This window comes from Amblyomma americanum, chromosome 9 (genome assembly GCF_052857255.1).
Source record: "Amblyomma americanum isolate KBUSLIRL-KWMA chromosome 9, ASM5285725v1, whole genome shotgun sequence".
In the NCBI taxonomy this organism is placed as follows: domain Eukaryota; kingdom Metazoa; phylum Arthropoda; class Arachnida; order Ixodida; family Ixodidae; genus Amblyomma; species Amblyomma americanum.
Genome location: NC_135505.1, coordinates 117,366,012 through 117,383,996, shown reverse-complemented (window position 1 = coordinate 117,383,996; position 17,985 = coordinate 117,366,012). Strand labels below are relative to the sequence as shown.

The 17,985-nt window shown below is 43.9% G+C and overlaps 1 protein-coding gene and 1 non-coding gene across 2 annotated transcripts; one reads left to right on the top strand and one right to left on the bottom strand.

The window, feature by feature from the left end:
• Positions 1–4,003: 4,003 nt before the first annotated feature.
• Positions 4,004–4,076, bottom strand: TRNAF-GAA (transfer RNA phenylalanine (anticodon GAA)). The gene has a single exon. It is a non-coding gene; the product is annotated as a tRNA-Phe (tRNA).
• A 604-nt stretch (positions 4,077–4,680) lies between these two features.
• On the top strand, positions 4,681–17,722 carry wmd (serine-threonine kinase receptor-associated protein wmd). The gene is made up of 7 exons (XM_077637022.1): positions 4,681–4,837; positions 6,538–6,677; positions 8,042–8,192; positions 10,650–10,749; positions 12,249–12,386; positions 14,095–14,231; positions 15,915–17,722. The coding sequence occupies exons 1-7, from the start codon at positions 4,720–4,722 to the stop codon at positions 16,178–16,180; spliced, it is 1,050 nt and encodes a 349-aa protein (XP_077493148.1). The 5' UTR covers positions 4,681–4,719; the 3' UTR covers positions 16,181–17,722.
• The last annotated feature ends 263 nt before the right edge of the window (positions 17,723–17,985 follow it).

The window sequence follows — 17,985 nt, the reverse complement described above, 5'->3', positions numbered from 1 at the left end:
TTGAGGCAATACTGTACATCGGTTACCAAGAGCGCTAAGTTATAATCAAATTTATCTCTCATGTTGTTTCGGTTTGAGAGCCGAACAATGGCTTAACATCATAGTTGCGTGAAGGCTACGCCAAGTATGAAAAAACGGCTATATAATCGACCCTTCGTTGTTTTAACTCGCTACAACGCTGAAGCAAGCCTATCTCAAGAGGCGCAATTACAATGAATGAAGAAGCGATTACTTTGCGTTTGTCCTAGCCTCACGTGACCTAATGAGAACTTTGACGCCACAGGGTTGTTGAAACCGAAACAGCATGACAGAAAAATTCAATGATAAATTATTTAGTGGTCATAGGCGAAGCGCAAAGCAGGAGACATGTCACGAAAACTAGACGGCCTCCTATGAAGGCGTTCTGATACATGCCGACTCGTATACTATTCAGCTCTGGCTGAATGATGAGAGTAAATGCTTTTATTTTTTCGTGTGATTTTGAATGCTTTCATATACAGTTAGTTTGTTCCGGGTCATCACTTCCGCCAGAGTATTGCGCAGCCACTAGAAACAGCGGAAGCAGATAAACATGACCAAGTGGAAAAGAACGTTCCGTCGAGAGGCGCCATTTTGTTTCGCAAGCATTGCGTAGTGAACATGAAACTTTTAAGTTCTTATCTTAAATACGACTTGAATAGACCGCCGAAAATGCGAGCTTTCGAAATAACACTATGGTACCGCGCAATTGGACTTACGACTCATAGTGATGGAGAATATAATTTTAATCACACTGAATGGTTAAGATGAACATCGAGGAACCGTTGTGCCGACCATGTAGTGCATACTTCAATTCATATTGGGAGAACTCCACAAAACTCGCGCCTATCACCTATATCAAGCTAGGGAGTGCAAGAAGAAAGAGGAGCCCTCCACTACGGCACCTCTATCTTCTTTCACCCCTTCCTTTATTCCTTCCATGACGGCGCGGTTGAGGTGTACACCCAGAAGACCAACAGTATTGATCCATTTGCCTTCCTGAAAACCAATTATTATTGTTATTCTTTTTTTCTTTCTCCATCATTTCACGAGAAAGCACCTCTAAAAAGGTCAAACTTGTCAGTGCATATGAAACAACGCCGAGCTTTACCATTCTTGCGCGTGCCGATTACAATCAGTTTTTGGTGGTAAACTTATTCCGCTCACAGGGCAATCATGCAGCTGCGATTGTAGAAATGCCCTGAATGCTTTACCGAAGCAGAATAAAGATCACCGGTATATCCTTGCGCGATTCATCGCGTGGTCACACTCCACCAGTAACTGATACGGGGGCAGAAAATAGATCGTAAGCGCAAAAATTTACGGGCGATCATTGCTATTAGTTCCGGGGGGGGGGGGGGGGATCTGCGTTTGCAGTTCTTTTCCGCCACTGTCCTCTTATCTAGTTGCCGCTTCTCCATTCCACTCTGACTGAATCATCATCATCATCAGCCTGACTACACCCACTGCAGGGTAAAGGCCTCTCCCATGTTTCTCCAATTAACCCTGTTCTTTGCCAGCTGCGTCCACTGTCTTCCCGCAAATCTTAATCTCATCCGCCCACTTAACTTTCTGCCGCACCCTGCTACGCTTGTCTTCTCTTGGAATGCACTCCATTGCCCGTTGCATAGGAGAACATTAATTTCGCCGAAAAGAGCGGCTTACAGGATTGAGAGTCATGTTAGGTGGCCGTCCACCCATGGCTGTTGGCAACTTAGTATGCCCACTCAATGACCCGTACTTGTGTCCTTAGGCCTGATCTGGCCAGAACGGCCTACGACCGCTCGAGAGAAGGAACTTGTAATAAATCCGCCGCAGGCTCTTCTTCCTTCTTTCTTGCAGTCCCATAGAACGTGATCACACAAGCGGCTCGAATACCACAGTGCTTGCACTGGGGGTTGTACTGGCTATGGTACATATGCGCTAGCAGCGAAGGGTTAGAAACGAGCGCGCCTGAAGACAACGCCACGGGGCTTCCTGATCTTCAGTTAAAGATTTGTGCGGAAGAGGGGGGGGGGGGGGGGGGGAGGTGTAAACGCGCCTCTCCAGCCTAAAATGGTTGGTAATGTCGTAGAAATGAGATAATTAAAGCCGTCTCTCGAAAAATTCTAATGATCACGCGAGCCCACTGCCCGGTCGACGAAGCCTCGAGCTACGCTGTGAGCTGCCTCGTTCCCCTTATTATCCGAGTGAGCCGGAACCTATCCTATCTCTCTAAGGGGCTGGTTTGCATTCACGACCCCTCGCGAAATTGCGAACGGCCAATTTTAAGTACCCGCCACGGTGGCTCAGTGGTTAGGGCGCTCGGCTACTGATCCAGAGCTCCCGGGTTCGAACCCGACCGCGGCGGCTGCGTTTTCATAGAGGTAAAACGCTAAGGCGCCCATGTGCTGTTCGATGTCAGTGCACGTTAAAGATCCCCAAGTGGTCGAAATTATTCCGGAGGCCTCCACTACGGCACCTCTTTCTTCCTTCACTCCCCCATTTATCCCTTCCCTTACGGCGCGGTTCAGGTGTCCAGCGATATATGAGGAAGATACTGCGCCATTTCCTTTCCCCAAAAACCTATTAAAAAAAAAATTGAGTCGCATGAGTGGCGCTGCGGTTTCCTCTATCCACTTTCCTCTTCCCTGCAGGCTCTATTGGCCACTAAACATTCCTCCTTCCCACGCCTCTTATCTCAAAGGCTCCCTCCTCTCTACATTTTTTCAGGCTTCACATATCGCCCCATAGACTGGGGAAATTCGTTCCGGTCTTCGATACTACAAAAGATGAAACGCAGAGCTTGTCGCTCTACATATATTGCTCCGGCTTTTATGTTGGGCAATGTTGGGCGTGTTCCACCCAGCATTGGTAGCACTACATTCTGTAAGCGGTCAATTTTTTCTGTGGTGTGGACCATGTGGCAAGCCTTAGCTATCGTCTGAAGTACTATAGTTTTCAATTTGCTTTCCCTACGAAGTTATCTATGAGAGTGGTCCAATCAAGATTCGAAATCCTTACTCTCGGATGGGGTAATTGTGAAAAGGGTCGTGTTCGCCCCCCTTAAAAATATGGTAAGAAGTGCAGTCTTCGTCTATAAAACTCTTTGCTTAAGGGAGGGGTGTCCGCCTCACCCCTTTACCCACGGCCGCCGCGGTGGCTCAGTGGTTATGGCGCTAGATTGCTGACCCGAAAGAAGCGGGTTCGATCCCGGCCACGGCGGCCGTATTTCGATAGAGGCGAAATTCAAGAGGCCCGCGTACTGTGCGATGTCAGTGCACGTTAAAGAACCCCAGGTGGTAAAATTTCCGGAGCCTTTCACTATGGCGTCCCTCATAGCCTGAGTCGCTTTGGGGCGTTAAACTCTCATAAACCATAAAAGCCTTACATCCGTCCCTATTTTCTTCAGTCATTTGGCCCCACTCATCATGTGAAGCCCCCTGTATAAGTTGAGCTAATTATTCCCAGGCTGGTGTAACAAAGCGGTTACAGAAAAGCATAGTTAAGTCTGCTTTTGTCTAACTGTTTTGTTGTAAGCGCTATCATTTCGATAAGCGTCTATCCGGGACATATAGGACATGCATTCAGCGTGCCTACAATCTATTTCACACATTCTTCAGTGTAGTTTTTAGCAGTCTGTACTAACTGCGCAGATATACGCGTATTATAATTATGTGTTCGTACCCAAACCTTGGCTGAATAGTTGGAAACGTGAGAGCTGGCTGGCCTCTTGTTGCATGCAATGTGCCGTACAGTCGTCGTAAAATGGGTGCATTTTCATATCTGACCGTCCGTGCAAAACGTTTGCTCAGTGTTCAGAATTCTGTTCACACTGCTATCGAGGGTTTTCTATTGATGCCATAATCAGAACAGCTGCCTATTAATGACCGATAATCAAATAGGTATTAGTTCTAGTGTTGTAATTTTCGCTACGAAGCGGAAAAGAAATTATCCGACTAGAATCACTAGAAATGTAAAAAAATTAAAAAAAAATAAAAAGCAATGCCGAAACCCGGGATCGAACCAGGGACCTTTAGATCTTCAGTCTAACGCTCTCCCAACTGAGCTATTTCGGCAAGCACGTCAAACCACTTACCCATCTTATGTTAATGCATATATTACAGAACTCTTCCTTTTATGCACAATAAACGTTAAACTCCATCTATTTACGCAGTAAGCGTGATAATGCCATAATGGGCTTCCTTGAAACGAGTGATGTGATCGTTGCGCAGATTAACACCACTGAGTTTCCACAAAATACGAATATTTCAATTACGCTACTGTACATTCAAGGCACGTAGCTTCGAAGTCAAAGGTCTCATTTCGGTTATGCAAGAAAATGTCGATAAGAAAATGGAATCACAAGTTGCTCTTGTAAACGAGCTTTTTTTTATCTCTCTCTTTCCAAAGCAAAACAATAATTGACGTCGGTCTGAAACTGGACTAATCGTGTGATATCATGTGCAGCAAACGCCACAAATGCGGGAGCTGTTACAGTTGGCTAACCGCGTGGTGAAAAATTTGAAGACACAGCACCAGGCCCGGAAGGTAAGCCTTGGGACCAAGGCTGGCCAAGGCAAGCAAGGGGCCAAGCGTGGGCCAAGGTTCAGTGGAATGCAACGGCAGTGTGTCCATCTGGCGGATGGTAGAAACAGCACTTACCCTTAGCGGAAGTGGCTCAAGTCAGCTGCTTGCTCTACTTCCGCTTGCATTCGAAAAATGGCCGGCTTGAGGCAAACGCCGCTCACTTGTTCGGGTCACACTCGGCCTGTAGTGGACCTGTGTTTCTCCAAGTTATCGTCGACTGGAACTTATTACCTAATTTCAGCTTGCAAAGGTGAGGCCTCCCGTGAGTGAACTGTGATCAGTGACGTGCTGTGGACTTCAGCCATGTGCCCACGTAGTACGAGGCGTAGTCTCGAGCCTTTCATTCGGACTCCCATGTGCTCTTTCGCCAGAGGTTCACATGTAGTCTAAGCCCGCATTTGTCAGTGTAATGCGCGCTGGCCTTCTTGTAATCGCGTCGTTAAGTTGTGTTTTACTCAGTGTGGCGCTTGATGTGTAGCCGTTTATTGTATGCTTGCTCTGTTGCGTAGCTCAGTGCCATGGCTAGTGCTACGTCCCAGTCAGCCGGCTACGAAATAGTACATACTGCATTTGTTACTCGTAGCTTTGCTGCTGTTAGCATTATTCCGCAAAAGGAAAAACAGGCCGTTATAGTGAAGCTGCTGCTCTGTGAGTGGACCGAGAAAATGCGCCGTCATTTTCATGGACGCAGCCATTACGTTTAAGCGTGACAGCTCGGTTTGAATGATTAGGTACTTGTGGCACTGACATCAACACAACAGACCGGTAGTACGCGGTTTTTATGCTTACAGGCTTCATAGGCCTTCGTAACGACTCGCGTGTTGTGCCGTTTCGTATACTTGCTCATTGATGTAGAAATAGCATATCATCTATGTGACAGTACCTGCTCATAAATACTTCCGAGGGTAAATTGTTTTGAAAATTGATTAAATAACTTCCAGTGCTGTGGTTTTATTCTCTCTGCATTTACGTATGTAGTACCATTACAGGGATATTTGATGTTACGGCTTACCACCGCATAGTTCAGACTGAGTGATGAAGCGCATGAACATGGATTTCTGGCTTAACATGAGGTTCCTCACTGCTTTTATAACAGCCGCTGCATAAGCCCTAGAAGCCTGATAACGTATGGTTCATGCTGTGTGGCTGAACCTAGAGAGGTTCGCTAACTGATTAGGTGTCATGCTTTTTTCATAATTCTCGCACAGTTTTGCTGATGACACTTTCATTGAATTTGCGGATTCATGCGTTTTCAGTTCTACTTGAGGTCAGGAACTGGAAGCCGCAAAAGAAAGGTCTTTCTGGCTGCATGCAAACCATTGCTGATTTTATGAAGGAAATTTATCACGGATGAGCTGACACAAAAGTAAATGAATGTGCTAAAGGGACACTTATCACATTTCCATCCAATTTTTCATTCTTAGTAAATATCGGTTCTTCAGTTTTTTACCTACATATTTTTCTATGTCCAAAAGACACATTTGTTTACCTGAACATTGGGTTTAATTCAAGCATTTGACATCAAAGGCCAAAAATGACTCTGTGATCGTCGTTTGGAAGCAAATAGCCTTGAAGGCTAGCGTCAGGGATCCGTGAAAAAAGTGTCTTGGCACACTGAAATTTGCTTGCGAAAATGGCCTGTGGGGCCGACACCTGCATTTCATTTTTTGACTTTTTGTAGCATATAAAAAAATCTGTTTTTGGCAAAGGTTGCATCATTTTTATTAGAACAAAATAATTGATCAATACAGGCCAACTTCATTTATCCTAAGAGTTCCTTTAATGTGAACATGCTTCAGCTTGTGTACTCGTCTCGTGTCCTTGGGATTAATCTGGGAATTTCTCATGCCTGCTGTTTCATAGTTCGGGTACGGTTTAAGTTCTTTGGCACCCTCAGCCTTTGTGTTCTGTTTACACATTATGTTGATGAAAATTTTAACCTTCATTCAGATGGAAAACCGATGCTTAGGCAGGGCGACACCGGAGACTGGATTGGGACATTTGTCGGGCACAAAGGCGCCGTCTGGGGCGTCGCTCTCAACAAGGATGCCTCCGTAGCTGCCACCGGCGCAGCCGACTTCACAGCAAAGGTTAGTCTCAACCCCCGAGGTGTTTGTTCACGAAGGAATGGCAATAAAGGAGAATTTGGTAGAAATCTTATATTTGCATTTGTTTCTTAGATAAGCAGTAAGCCTTACAAGTAAGACCTTTCAGGACATGCAAAACGAGCTGCCATGGCTGTGCTTCTGTATAAATTACAATCTGTTTCATCGTACCTGTGGTTGCCTGTTTCTGCATGTTAAGCACTACTCATGCTTTCTACATGAGCATGCCCTCTACCACATCTCATATGCTTGTCTCACATAACAAGTCATTGTCTATAAACTCAGCATATTACTGCATACTCAGTGTTCCAGGCACTTACTGTACTATCGGGGACAAAAGTGGTATACTCCACACAGCGGGAGCCGGAACAACGCAAAACTGCATCGTAACACCATCTAAAGCACGAAACATAGAAACGAGTCAAGCAGCATGCCTACTGATAATAAAGGGCTCCCATTGGCTGTCTCGATCCCAGGTGCCACCTGTTGATTGCGTTACGATGCAGTTTTCCGTTGCTGCGGCTCCCACTGCGTGGAGTATACCACTTTTGTCCCCGATAGTACATGGTAAGACTGGCAACTTCCTTGTGTTGTTCTATTTGACGCAATACAAAAGTCCTCTAATCATTGTGTAGTGTAATGTTGCTCTCCTCACGGGACTCCTTGTGGCCAGTTATATTAACTCTATTACACAGCTTCAAAAAGTGCATTCTAAAATATTTTGACCAATAGCCTTTATGGCAGTAGTTGGTTCAATTAATAATAACGTGTAGGTCAACTATTTTTAATTTTTTTTCACAGACACATACAGTCAGTTTGAAACACTGACGTGAGCAAGTGTGGTATTAAAGCATTTGATTTGTCGCGCAACGATGTTTTCAAGTGAGCTCTAAGTTTATGGCCAATTTTTTTTTCATGATGTAAATTGTTCGAAGTTGTTACTTTGAGGAACTTCAACAATGACTTCTCATAAGCTTTACAACAATTTGGTGCATTAACCCCATAATGGACGCATTTTTTTTTTTTAATGAGCAATAAAACTTAAGATGAGCCCCACTCTCCGGACGCAGAGTGCCAGAAAACCCACAAGCTGTACTTGTCATGAGCAAGAAATGTCATTCGGCTTGTGATGAGCCTGGCTCGTCCAAGGACTTAAACCTGCTGTTTGTGGGGGCTATCTGTGGTCCCTAAATCTCAACCCTGACAGCCAAGGCCTTTGGTGCCCACACATACCTATGATACACTTTGACCCTGACCCTCACTCTGACCAATTGGTGGAAGAGCCTTCTTCTTTGCATACCGGTCGATCGCGCATTAGTCTAATAAAGTCTCTCTTTGTCCGCCTGCAGCTCTGGAATGCCGTGGCCGGAGAAGAACTTCACACATTTTCCCATCCCCACATAGTGCGCTGTGTGGACTTTGACTCGGAAGGGGTGAGACTGCTGACAGGGAGCAATGACAAGACCCTCAGAATCTTCGATGTGAACAAGGAAGATGCCGGTGAGCCTTGAAGAACGTTTCATCCAAAACTTTGCAGAGGTTTCTCTTGTGCCACATTGTCCTGCTGCCTCGTTCTCATAAAGGTTTTGCGTTCGCGCAGGAACCAAAAAGTGTCTGCTGAAAGGTTCATGGGTTCTGAAAACAGGTGGCTAGTGTGTAAACACGAGCAGGAACGTATACTTCACATGCTACCCATTTGTTCATGAGTATTCATGTTGCCAGTGCACTATGGAAGTGCTTAGCCTGATATACGAGTATTTTTGATGGGCCTTGTTTCTGTTAATGCTTTAGTTTAGTGGAAGAAAATCTTTGGTCACTAGTGTTTGATGTTTAGGTGGCATCAAGAGGAAACAGTGGACCGAGGAAGAGCACATAACGTAGAAAAAAGGTAACTGATGACTTATTGGATAACACAGTGGATTCTAGGTGAATGGGAATGTAACATGCGGTAACAAAGAGTAAAGTGCTCAGTGGGATTGGAATATTTGCTTAGATAAGGTGACCATGGCTGGTGCAAAAGAGAGTGTAATTGAGAGCATTAGGAAAGGCTACTAGTAGTAGACATAATCTGGGTGATGACAGCTATGATTTCTTTTTGTATTTTTCTCGCAATAAATAGAATTTAGCGAATTTTATGCGAGATGCGGTTTAAATTAGTCTGGCGATTTGTGTTAGGGCTGAAGCACCGTATGCAACAAGTTTTGTACTGAGTGCACTTAGCCTGGTACATATGTTTTGTGTGTGCATAAAATGACGTGAGCTGTCATAATGCTTGCAAGTTTTAATGCCGTTTGCAGTTTATTTAATTCTTTATGACACACATGCCCATAAAATGTGATTTCTCATTCCTATTGCTTACATATAGTAGCGTGCTGTTACGTCAGAAACAACAGCCTGTCAAATAACTTATCACTTGCTGTCCCTTGGAGATCTCAGTGTTCAAATTGGCTTCCAGAGTTGGTTGTAGCAGAGCTTTCAGCCGAAAGCAAAAGAAGGAACTGCAAATTAAATTTATAACTACCTTCCACTGTTAACCATATTACTTGCCGAGTACAGCTATACCCTTTAAATATGTTAATTCTGAATTTTTCCAAACAAAAGCTAGTTGGCAGTGGCTCCACTGTAACATGGAGTGTGTCGGAGCTTTTTATGGAGGTGTAACAATGTTGCCTGAATTTTTCATTCTATGCCTCGAATGTTGTTTTGCTTAGAGAGATGGTGCAGAGAAATTTAAGTTGGCCTCTATCGATAGATTACCACGTTCTGATGACAAGATATAGTAGCGCTTTTAGAAGTTAAAAAATGTGGGGGAAAAAATGAAATATATGTGTATCCCTGCCACATGCAGTTTTGATAAGCAAACTGCGACATCATCAGTCATTTTTTTTTTTTTTTTGACGCAGATCTGTGAGGCCAGGTTCACTTTTGATTCTTGGCCACCGAGTCCTTTTCATGATTGGCATTGCCAGTTTGAATAAAGTGAGAGGGAAAAAATATGTTCCGCTTTTAAATATCTTTGCTAGAGTTACCTCCAGAGTGGTACACTGGTCTTTGGGGCGATAAAATGGCCAAAAAATTGTTATTGTAAAAGTTGCATATTTGGAGTCTACAGCTATTGTTCTCCACATCCACCATTTTTTTTTTCTCGGAAATCAGTGTTTTGACCGTAATATTAAATTTAGATCATTGTGTTGGTTGAATTTGTGCAGAAGCAGATGATTTAATGGCATGAAAATTTTGATTCATTAATCTGTGCATCTAGAACAGATAGAGATGCAATTTGTTGGTAAAGAAAGCTGATGTTGCAGGGGTTGCAAGGTTCAAGGCAGAATTTCTCAATCAGGCTTCAAAAATCAATGATTGCGAAAAGTTTTGAACGCGTGACAGGAACATATAGAATGCTGGTGTTTGAAGTTTCGTCAGATTAATTGTATGGATAAAATGAAACAATTGGCGTGAAGTTTGCACTCTTTACTTATTAGGCGACATGGCTGTGCATTGAAAATTTTTTATTCTGCCATAAATGTTGACTGAGGCCCTAATCAGTGACTGATTAAAATTATATTAGGATCGAAATAGTTTGTAAGAAAAGTAATTTCAGACTTGAAATCAGCATAAAAATTGACCAAGATAATATAGTTTTGTTAGGTTTGGATCAGAAATAAAGGAAATAGGTCTAATACTAGTGTCCCCCCTTAAATGTCATGCCATTGTGTCTGTGTAGCCATGAGTATTATTTCGGGTGCAACGGCAGCAGAAATAAACGTTGTAATGTGTCGTGTGTTTGAAACTGCACAATGCCTAGGAATGAAGAATAATTTTATTAGCATCAGCATTCTTGATTTAACGTCTTTCCAAACGCCAACTCCGCTGCGATTAGATTGTGAGGTGGAAATTTTGTGAGCTCTGCAGTGTTGTGTTGACTCGCGAGTTTGTGGTTTGATTGTTTTTCGACAGCTCCAACCATGTTGAAAGGACACACATCGGCCATCAAGAAAGTGCTGTTTCTCCAGGATGACAAGCGCATCGTTTCTGCATCCGACGACAAATCAGTCAGGTGAAAAGCAGCCTTTCCACATGGCGCACACATGTGGTTGTTGTAGGAGGAACTGCCATTATTTTGTTTCAGCGTGCAATACTTTCGATACCGAGCATCACAAGCGTTATGGGAGAAGGTTCTGAAGTGACACTGTTTGGGGGACCTGATATTAAGAAATGCACAAACTTCCATTCACAAATGCACAAACTTCTGGTGTTTAGCTACAAGACAGGTAATACAGAACTAGCAAAACACAGGAATGTAAACCGGAAGTCTACATGACGCAATCGTAATGACCTCTCCAAAGAAAAATGAATGTTTAAGCAAGTCTGTACAATGGTAAGTACAATGCAGATAATGGATATGTACTTTCGATATGCTTATATGTTCTTTGTTATAATATACAATGTGTACTAATATTATGTTGGCCTACTATGCAGTTGCTTTGGTTTGAAGTCTAGAGCATTCCTTTTAACGTGAGTTCGAAAGCATAATCTTTAACCTTGCAAGTATTATATAGAGAGAGAGAGGTGAAACTTTAATAACGCACCCCTAGTTCGGGCTGTTGGTTCAAACGGGTGGGCCGGGGCTCCAGCTCGGTGTAGTGTGATGTGGCCAATGTGAGGATGACGCCAGTGTTGGTTGATGCACCATAGAAAATGGTTGTCAACAGTGCTGTTATCAAAGTTTCATTTCATTGTAGTAAAGAAGATCTGATGTAAATGGGACTTTAATAACTACAGCGTTTGTGTCAGTGGTGTTGGTTTTGTAAAACATCTTTTAAGCTAGTGTTTGCTTGGAATCTACTAGTTGCATCATCACTTAGGCAGTGCAAGAGCTTTAACATCAATGATGGTATCTTATGGAGATACATTTAACCAAAATACACCATAATTGTTATCATAGATCGTGGATAGTGCGACCTGAATGCAGCAACCTGCATCTTTTTCCATCACGCACCATGTAGCGGTGCTTATGGTGCATTTCCATACAAGTTGTTCTGCCATTGACGTACCTCTGTGCTATGCTGAAAATGTAACTCTGGACAATTTCTGTTCAAGGTAACGCTCCCTATTGTGAAGGGTTTTCACATTAATCCTTGTTGTTTTTTGGTGCTAAAAACACTGTTTCACATCTCTATTACAAAAGCCGAAATGCAGAAATGGCACGGGAATATAAAGAAGGGGTTCCTTAAATAGAACAGGGTTGGAGGTTGGTAGATAAGGCATAGGAGCAGGAAATGCAGACTAAATTCTCGAAACTTTGGACATGTGGTCAGCAGTCAACATTGGCACATCGTATCAGAAAGCGATACAAGATTGCACTAAAGAGAATTAGTGTTTGGCCTAAATAATTATGGCGAATTAGTGGCATGCATGAATTCAGATGCCAGGGGAACTACAAGCAGCACTCCCAAGGAGCACCAGGGTTCTGCAGAACTTGAGAACCTTTGCATTAGATGTAGCTTTGCTAGAAGTTGAGTGAGTGCGGTTTCAAATCAATGCAAAACTTTTCAGGTTCTGGGACTATGTCGGCGGGACGGAAGTTGGCCGACTGGACCTCCCCAGTGCTCCCAGTGACCTTGAACTGACCCCTGACGGCACCATGCTGGTCGTCACCCACGGCCACATGGTGAGCACGTGGAGCACTGAAACGTGAGTGTACTTTCTTCTTCAACGAAGACTGATGGCACATGTCACCTGTGTTGCAAAATGTGCGCGTAATGAAGGGTCGCTTGATACGTAGTCGCCTTCTGTAAAGATTCTTTGAAGATGATCTGTATTAATAAGGGTGACAGGAGGGGGCTGGCTAAATTGTGCTTCTCCTACACGAGTTTTTGGCAAAATTTATATTAGTACAAAGTTGGGCTGTATCGAACTATTTCACGATTTTTTACCTGTTCGCTATAACAAGATTTGACTGTCCTGTTTGGTTGCCAGTTTATGGGCTTGTGTGGATCAAGGGGGGACATGGGCCTTAGAGCTTCTTTTTTTATTTACAGACCAAATTTGATGAAACTGCGCAGACTTATTCAGTTTTTTCCGCTAATTTTGAATACACAAATAGTTTATTTCTAGGCCAGTTAGTTTGTGAGATATTTATATCATGCCATTGTCTGCTCAAACAATAGGAAAAAAATTGGCCATCAGAAATTTAATTTTAATATGTGAGTGAATGCTACAATGTGTGAGGAATGCAACGCTGCAAGCAGTTTTCAAATTACGCTAATGGTATAGATTTAGCCGCCTAATGAACTTGGTGCTTGCAGCTTGGTCATTGGAGTGAAAAAGAAACAAGAAAATAAAAAAATTATAAAGGTGAAAATTAAAAATCTGTTCCCAGTGTTGCATGCCTTATGCTTCCAGCTGCACAATGCAAAAAGAATTGTGGCTCTAGCTGCTCTAAGTGCCGAGATACACCTTGAGCAAACTTCCAACTTGACACAAAATACAGTTTTAAGAAAATGGCAAAAAACAAGCAGAACAATATTTAATGGTGAGTCAAGTAAAAGAGGGCAAGTAGCTCCTTTCCAGATGGCCTACTACAGAGGACATGGTCTCTTCTCAGTCCCGTTTGCCTAGGATCAAACTTTTCTCTGCGTAGCTTGTGAATGGGAACCAGTTACTATACCCTTATTTCATACATAGCAGGCAACGCTGCCAAACCTGACGAGCCTGTTTCCGCAAGCTAAGTCCATGCCTAAAAAGTAGTTCGCCCTACAACCAAAGTGAACTCAAGATATTTCGTTGCGACAGATCTCGAGTGCCGTCTATAGCAATCTCGTGGACTTCGTATTGCCTCTTGCCACATTCTCGTCCTCCAACTCATTCAGACTTGAAGTAAGAACAACTGTGGCGGTCTGATACGCAGCTGGTAGGGCGAATCGCTCATACTGCATCCGCGTCTCAAAAGTAGTTCACATTCAGCGAAAATTATAGCCAAGGGTCGGATTACTGAGCGCCTCACAGCTTTGATCATAATTCTCAGTGCTACCATTTCGTTTTATGCCGTGCTTTGTTTTCGTCCAAACACTCACAGGCCTTAGAGAAAGGCGAGTAATGTGTGGTGGAGTAATATGGTTTCACAAATGCACTACTTCCAGAGCCTCAGCAGTGTTGCCTGCTATTTATGAAATGGATTATACACTGGCCTAATGGAAGACCTTTCCCATTTGTTAACACCACAGAATCTTGTTTAATTTCTAGTTCATTTAGCTTTGTTGTGAATACTGACCTGCTTGCATTGCCCTTTTCTGCTGTACCAGATCGTTTGGTTATTACTTGTTTTCATTCTCTTGTTATCTGGTCCCACCATGCTTTTCCCTGGCACTTTTCATTCTCTTACTCGTTTTTCGTGCCCTAGGCTTGAAAAACTGAAGGAGTTCCAGATTCCGAGCCAGGTTAACTCCGCGTCACTGCTGCCTGACAAGTCAGTCTTTGTCTGCGGAGGCGAGGACTTCAAGATGTACAAGTTTGAGTATGAGACTGGAACGGAATTGGGTGAGCCTTTCATCCTGTCTAACTGCTGCTGTGCTGAGGGATGCAGTTACGATTACCTCTAGTGTGCAGGTGTGGTGTATTGTTGCACGCACATTGTTGTTTATGCAGTAAACTTGACTTTCATATCATCAGTGTTTCAGAATCTGAGTACGTTTGTACAACACTGAAAATCATCAGTCAAAATTCTATTTAGAACTGAACAGACCTGGCAGGATTTGGAAAATGAGAATATTGCACAAAAAAATGAAAATGAAATGAGTATGAAATGAATTCATATCTAGGAAATAATATTCGCTGAAAAAAAAGTGTAAGTTCATTCTGAAATAACCACTGAACTTTCAAAATTAAAAACGAGAAGTCCAACCCCTACTTCTAAGTGCCGTATTTACACGATTGTAAGTCGTCTTGAATGTAAGTCGACCCCCCAAATCACATTTCTGAAAAAAAAAAAAAAACTTGGAGGTCGTTTACACTGGGCCTTCAATAATAAAACGCGATAGCACTATTCTGCGGCCTCCGCTTATCGCCAGCTGCTATCGGCTGGCACGCGCGGGAGCGCCCATGGGCACATTCCAAGCCGAAAATGTATTAGCCACTGGACTACTCGCCCACACTTGCACCATCGTCCTCACTAGCGCTGCCATTGTGATCGCTGCTGCGATCCCACAGCTCTTCATTCTAACATCATTGTGAAGCGAAATCCTGCACTTCGCAAACAGCCACATCGCGTGGAACAGCTGAAATTTTGCTTCGCTGCAGCTTCCACACCTGTATCTCCCATTACGAACGTCGAACTTGCGGCCCTGCGCCCAGTTCGTTTCTTTGGCGTAAAGAAAGACAGTCATCTCGAATGTAGCCATGAACGAGCGCCGATCGCTTACTGGACCCGGAGCACAAATTATGAATGACGAAGCACTACACTAAAAACTGTTGAATCGCGGCTGGCAGTAGTCAAATGCATCAGAGCTAGAGAGAGACTACGCATGAGCGGCTTCGGCTCTTCCGTCGGCTACCAACACTCCGCGGCGGCGCTGCGGTTCCGAGTGGGTGTGCCGCCGCGATTGGAACAGCGGTTCTTCCATCAAGTATCGATGCTCCCTCAAGTGCAGATTGCACGGTTGAAGGTAACCAAAAAAAACTTGGACAACGCCTATTAAGAGTTGACGAATGCGAATGCGTTATCGAGCCGCCGGCGCTTATCAGCAGACTCAATCTGTGGCCATGTGTGGGGAGTGCACTGGTGCGGTTTGCTGCTTATCAACAGCCATCATTGGCCCCCTTTCGCAGGGTGGGGATGCCGGTTCTACGTGTTGACATAGCAGCTGCTCGAGGCCAACACCAAGAATGATGTAACTAAGCTGCACAGCAACAACGCAACCATGCTGTAGCATGCCTAAAATCTCGTTTGTCTTGCCTTTATTTATGGTGCGATGGTTTGGTTCCGATTTTAGGTCGACCCCCCCCCCCACACACACACACAACACACACACTTCAGATTTTCAAATTTTGAGAAATAGGTTGACTTACAATCATGTAAATATGGTAATGCAACTAATATGAGGAATACCTTGTGTCTTACACTCCTGCAGCGTTTTGGATGTTGCCAGGCTGCTGACTGGAAATGTGAATAGACTTTCAATGGCTTGCCAGTAATTACGCTCTGCACTTGACCCGTACTTCCAGAATCGTTCAAGGGCCACTTCGGGCCTGTGCACTGCGTAAGGTTCTCGCCTGACGGAGAGCTGTACGCGAGCGGAAGCGAGGATGGAACACTCCGGCTCTGGCAGACTACGGTCGGCAAGACGTATGGCTTGTGGAAGTACGTCCAACCGACTGAAGGGGCTGCCGGCGAAGGCGTCGCCAACAACAACAACAACAACGACATTCCCACACCACCGGACGCCACTGCAACCACACCTGCTAACAATACTGTGAAAGCAGAGGCGTGACATCTCTGAGGGCTGCCAGTGCAAAGGAAACGTGGAACCAAGGCCAGAAAGCATTGCGTGAGAAAAAACACTTCAATTCTAGAGGAACAAGATGGATGCCTCTAGGCTTAACCGGAGGAGGAGGTGGCCATGTTGACCTAGGTGCAGGCAGGACACTGCTGAAGGCCAGCAGTTTTGCAGTGGCTGCAGTTGTGCATGTGATGCTCACTATGGCCGTCGTCTATTTCAGTTTTGGTTTGAATTTCCAAGATGGGAAAAAGGTTGTACAACAGTGGCTGAACCTTTAAAGTTAGTTTAGGTTTGCCAGCCATGTTAGGCTTAGGAACTGGACACACTGAAAGTGTGGTAATGTGGCAACTGCTTTTGTATGCTGTTAACCTTGGGCATTTACCTTTGTCTCTAGTTTGCTACAGGGAAGAGGTGCAACAGCAGGGCCTTTTCATCGGCTTTAGTTCCGTCAGCCATGTTAGGCTTAGCAACTCTGCAAAAGCATGCTGACATCCACTAATGTGGCAGCTTTTGTGTGCTTCCAGGCTTGGGCATTTTCTTTTCTCTCTCTAGTTTGCAGGTGGGAAGGGGTGAACAAACAAGGCGAGATCTGTGTGCTGTGTACCGTTATGCTCTAGAGCTAAATGAAGCCCTTAGTTTGTTGTTAGGCTGTGTTCATGCAACAAGTGTGCTTGCTTGTTTCTGAAACTTCTGCTCATCTGTAACATTGCACGCTATTTTTCAGACAAGTGCCCTGCATTCATTGAGCAGTTGCTCAGATCAGGTCATTGAAACAGTGCTGGCAGTGATTTCAAAGAGGAAATTAAAATCTGTTTCTTTTGGGCATGTGTGGGCTTTTGTCTAACTTCCATTAATGCCATTAATGTGGCAAGGGCCGTTAGCAGTAAAACCTCACCCTTATGCTTTGGAAGAGAGTAGACAGAAAGGCTAAACGCAGTGAAATTTCATGTTTGTTTCTCAGCATTTTAAAATTTGATCTGGATACATGTATGGCACATTGTTAACTAGGATTTCAAAGGTCTGGTCTGTACGATTAGTCAGTTGTAAATCGCCTGTCTCTCCTTGCTATCACAGTAATGCTTCTAAATACCAATATGCATTTGCAGTTGAAGCTGTTCTCTGAATGCCAGTGAAATTTAAGTGTGATTCTTGTTTTTTACTCAGATGCGTTTCCAACTTTCCTGTTCATAGGTGTCTTTAATAGAACCAGTTAGTAAATTTGGTCATGGAACAGCGGTGTTCGGCAGTAATCAGTAGTCTGGGTTACAGCTTAAACTCTGCAATTCTATATCCTTTCGGATAAATGTGCGTTTGCTTTGTTATGCAAAATGTTGACTTCCCTATCCTTGAAGTGTCTGGCAGGCTGTGTTCTCCATGCCTAGTGAACTATGAGGTTTCGCTTTGTGTGTTTTAAACACTGAAGCAATTATCAAATGGGCGTACCTCCTCCAACCCCAAGAGCGACGCTTGCCTCAAGCCGATTGATGATTACTGATGAGAATTTGTGAAATAAATTTGGCGATGATTGCCAAAGCTGTTGCAGAACATTCTTTAACATGCTCAGTCTTTGTATGACTACTCCTGTAAAGCCAAAGGACTAAGATTGACTGCGTGACGAGAGGGTAGCTAGTCAGATGTGTGGATGAATAGTTGAAAAAGAAATGTAGTACTAAGCTCACTATTTTCCGATTACGTGAAAAAGTTGAATCGTATGTTTGAGAAGTTGACAAGTGAATTTGATTTTGAAGTCTGACATCTTTGCAGGTCCAGAGAGGCAATTGCAAAATGAATTGCAA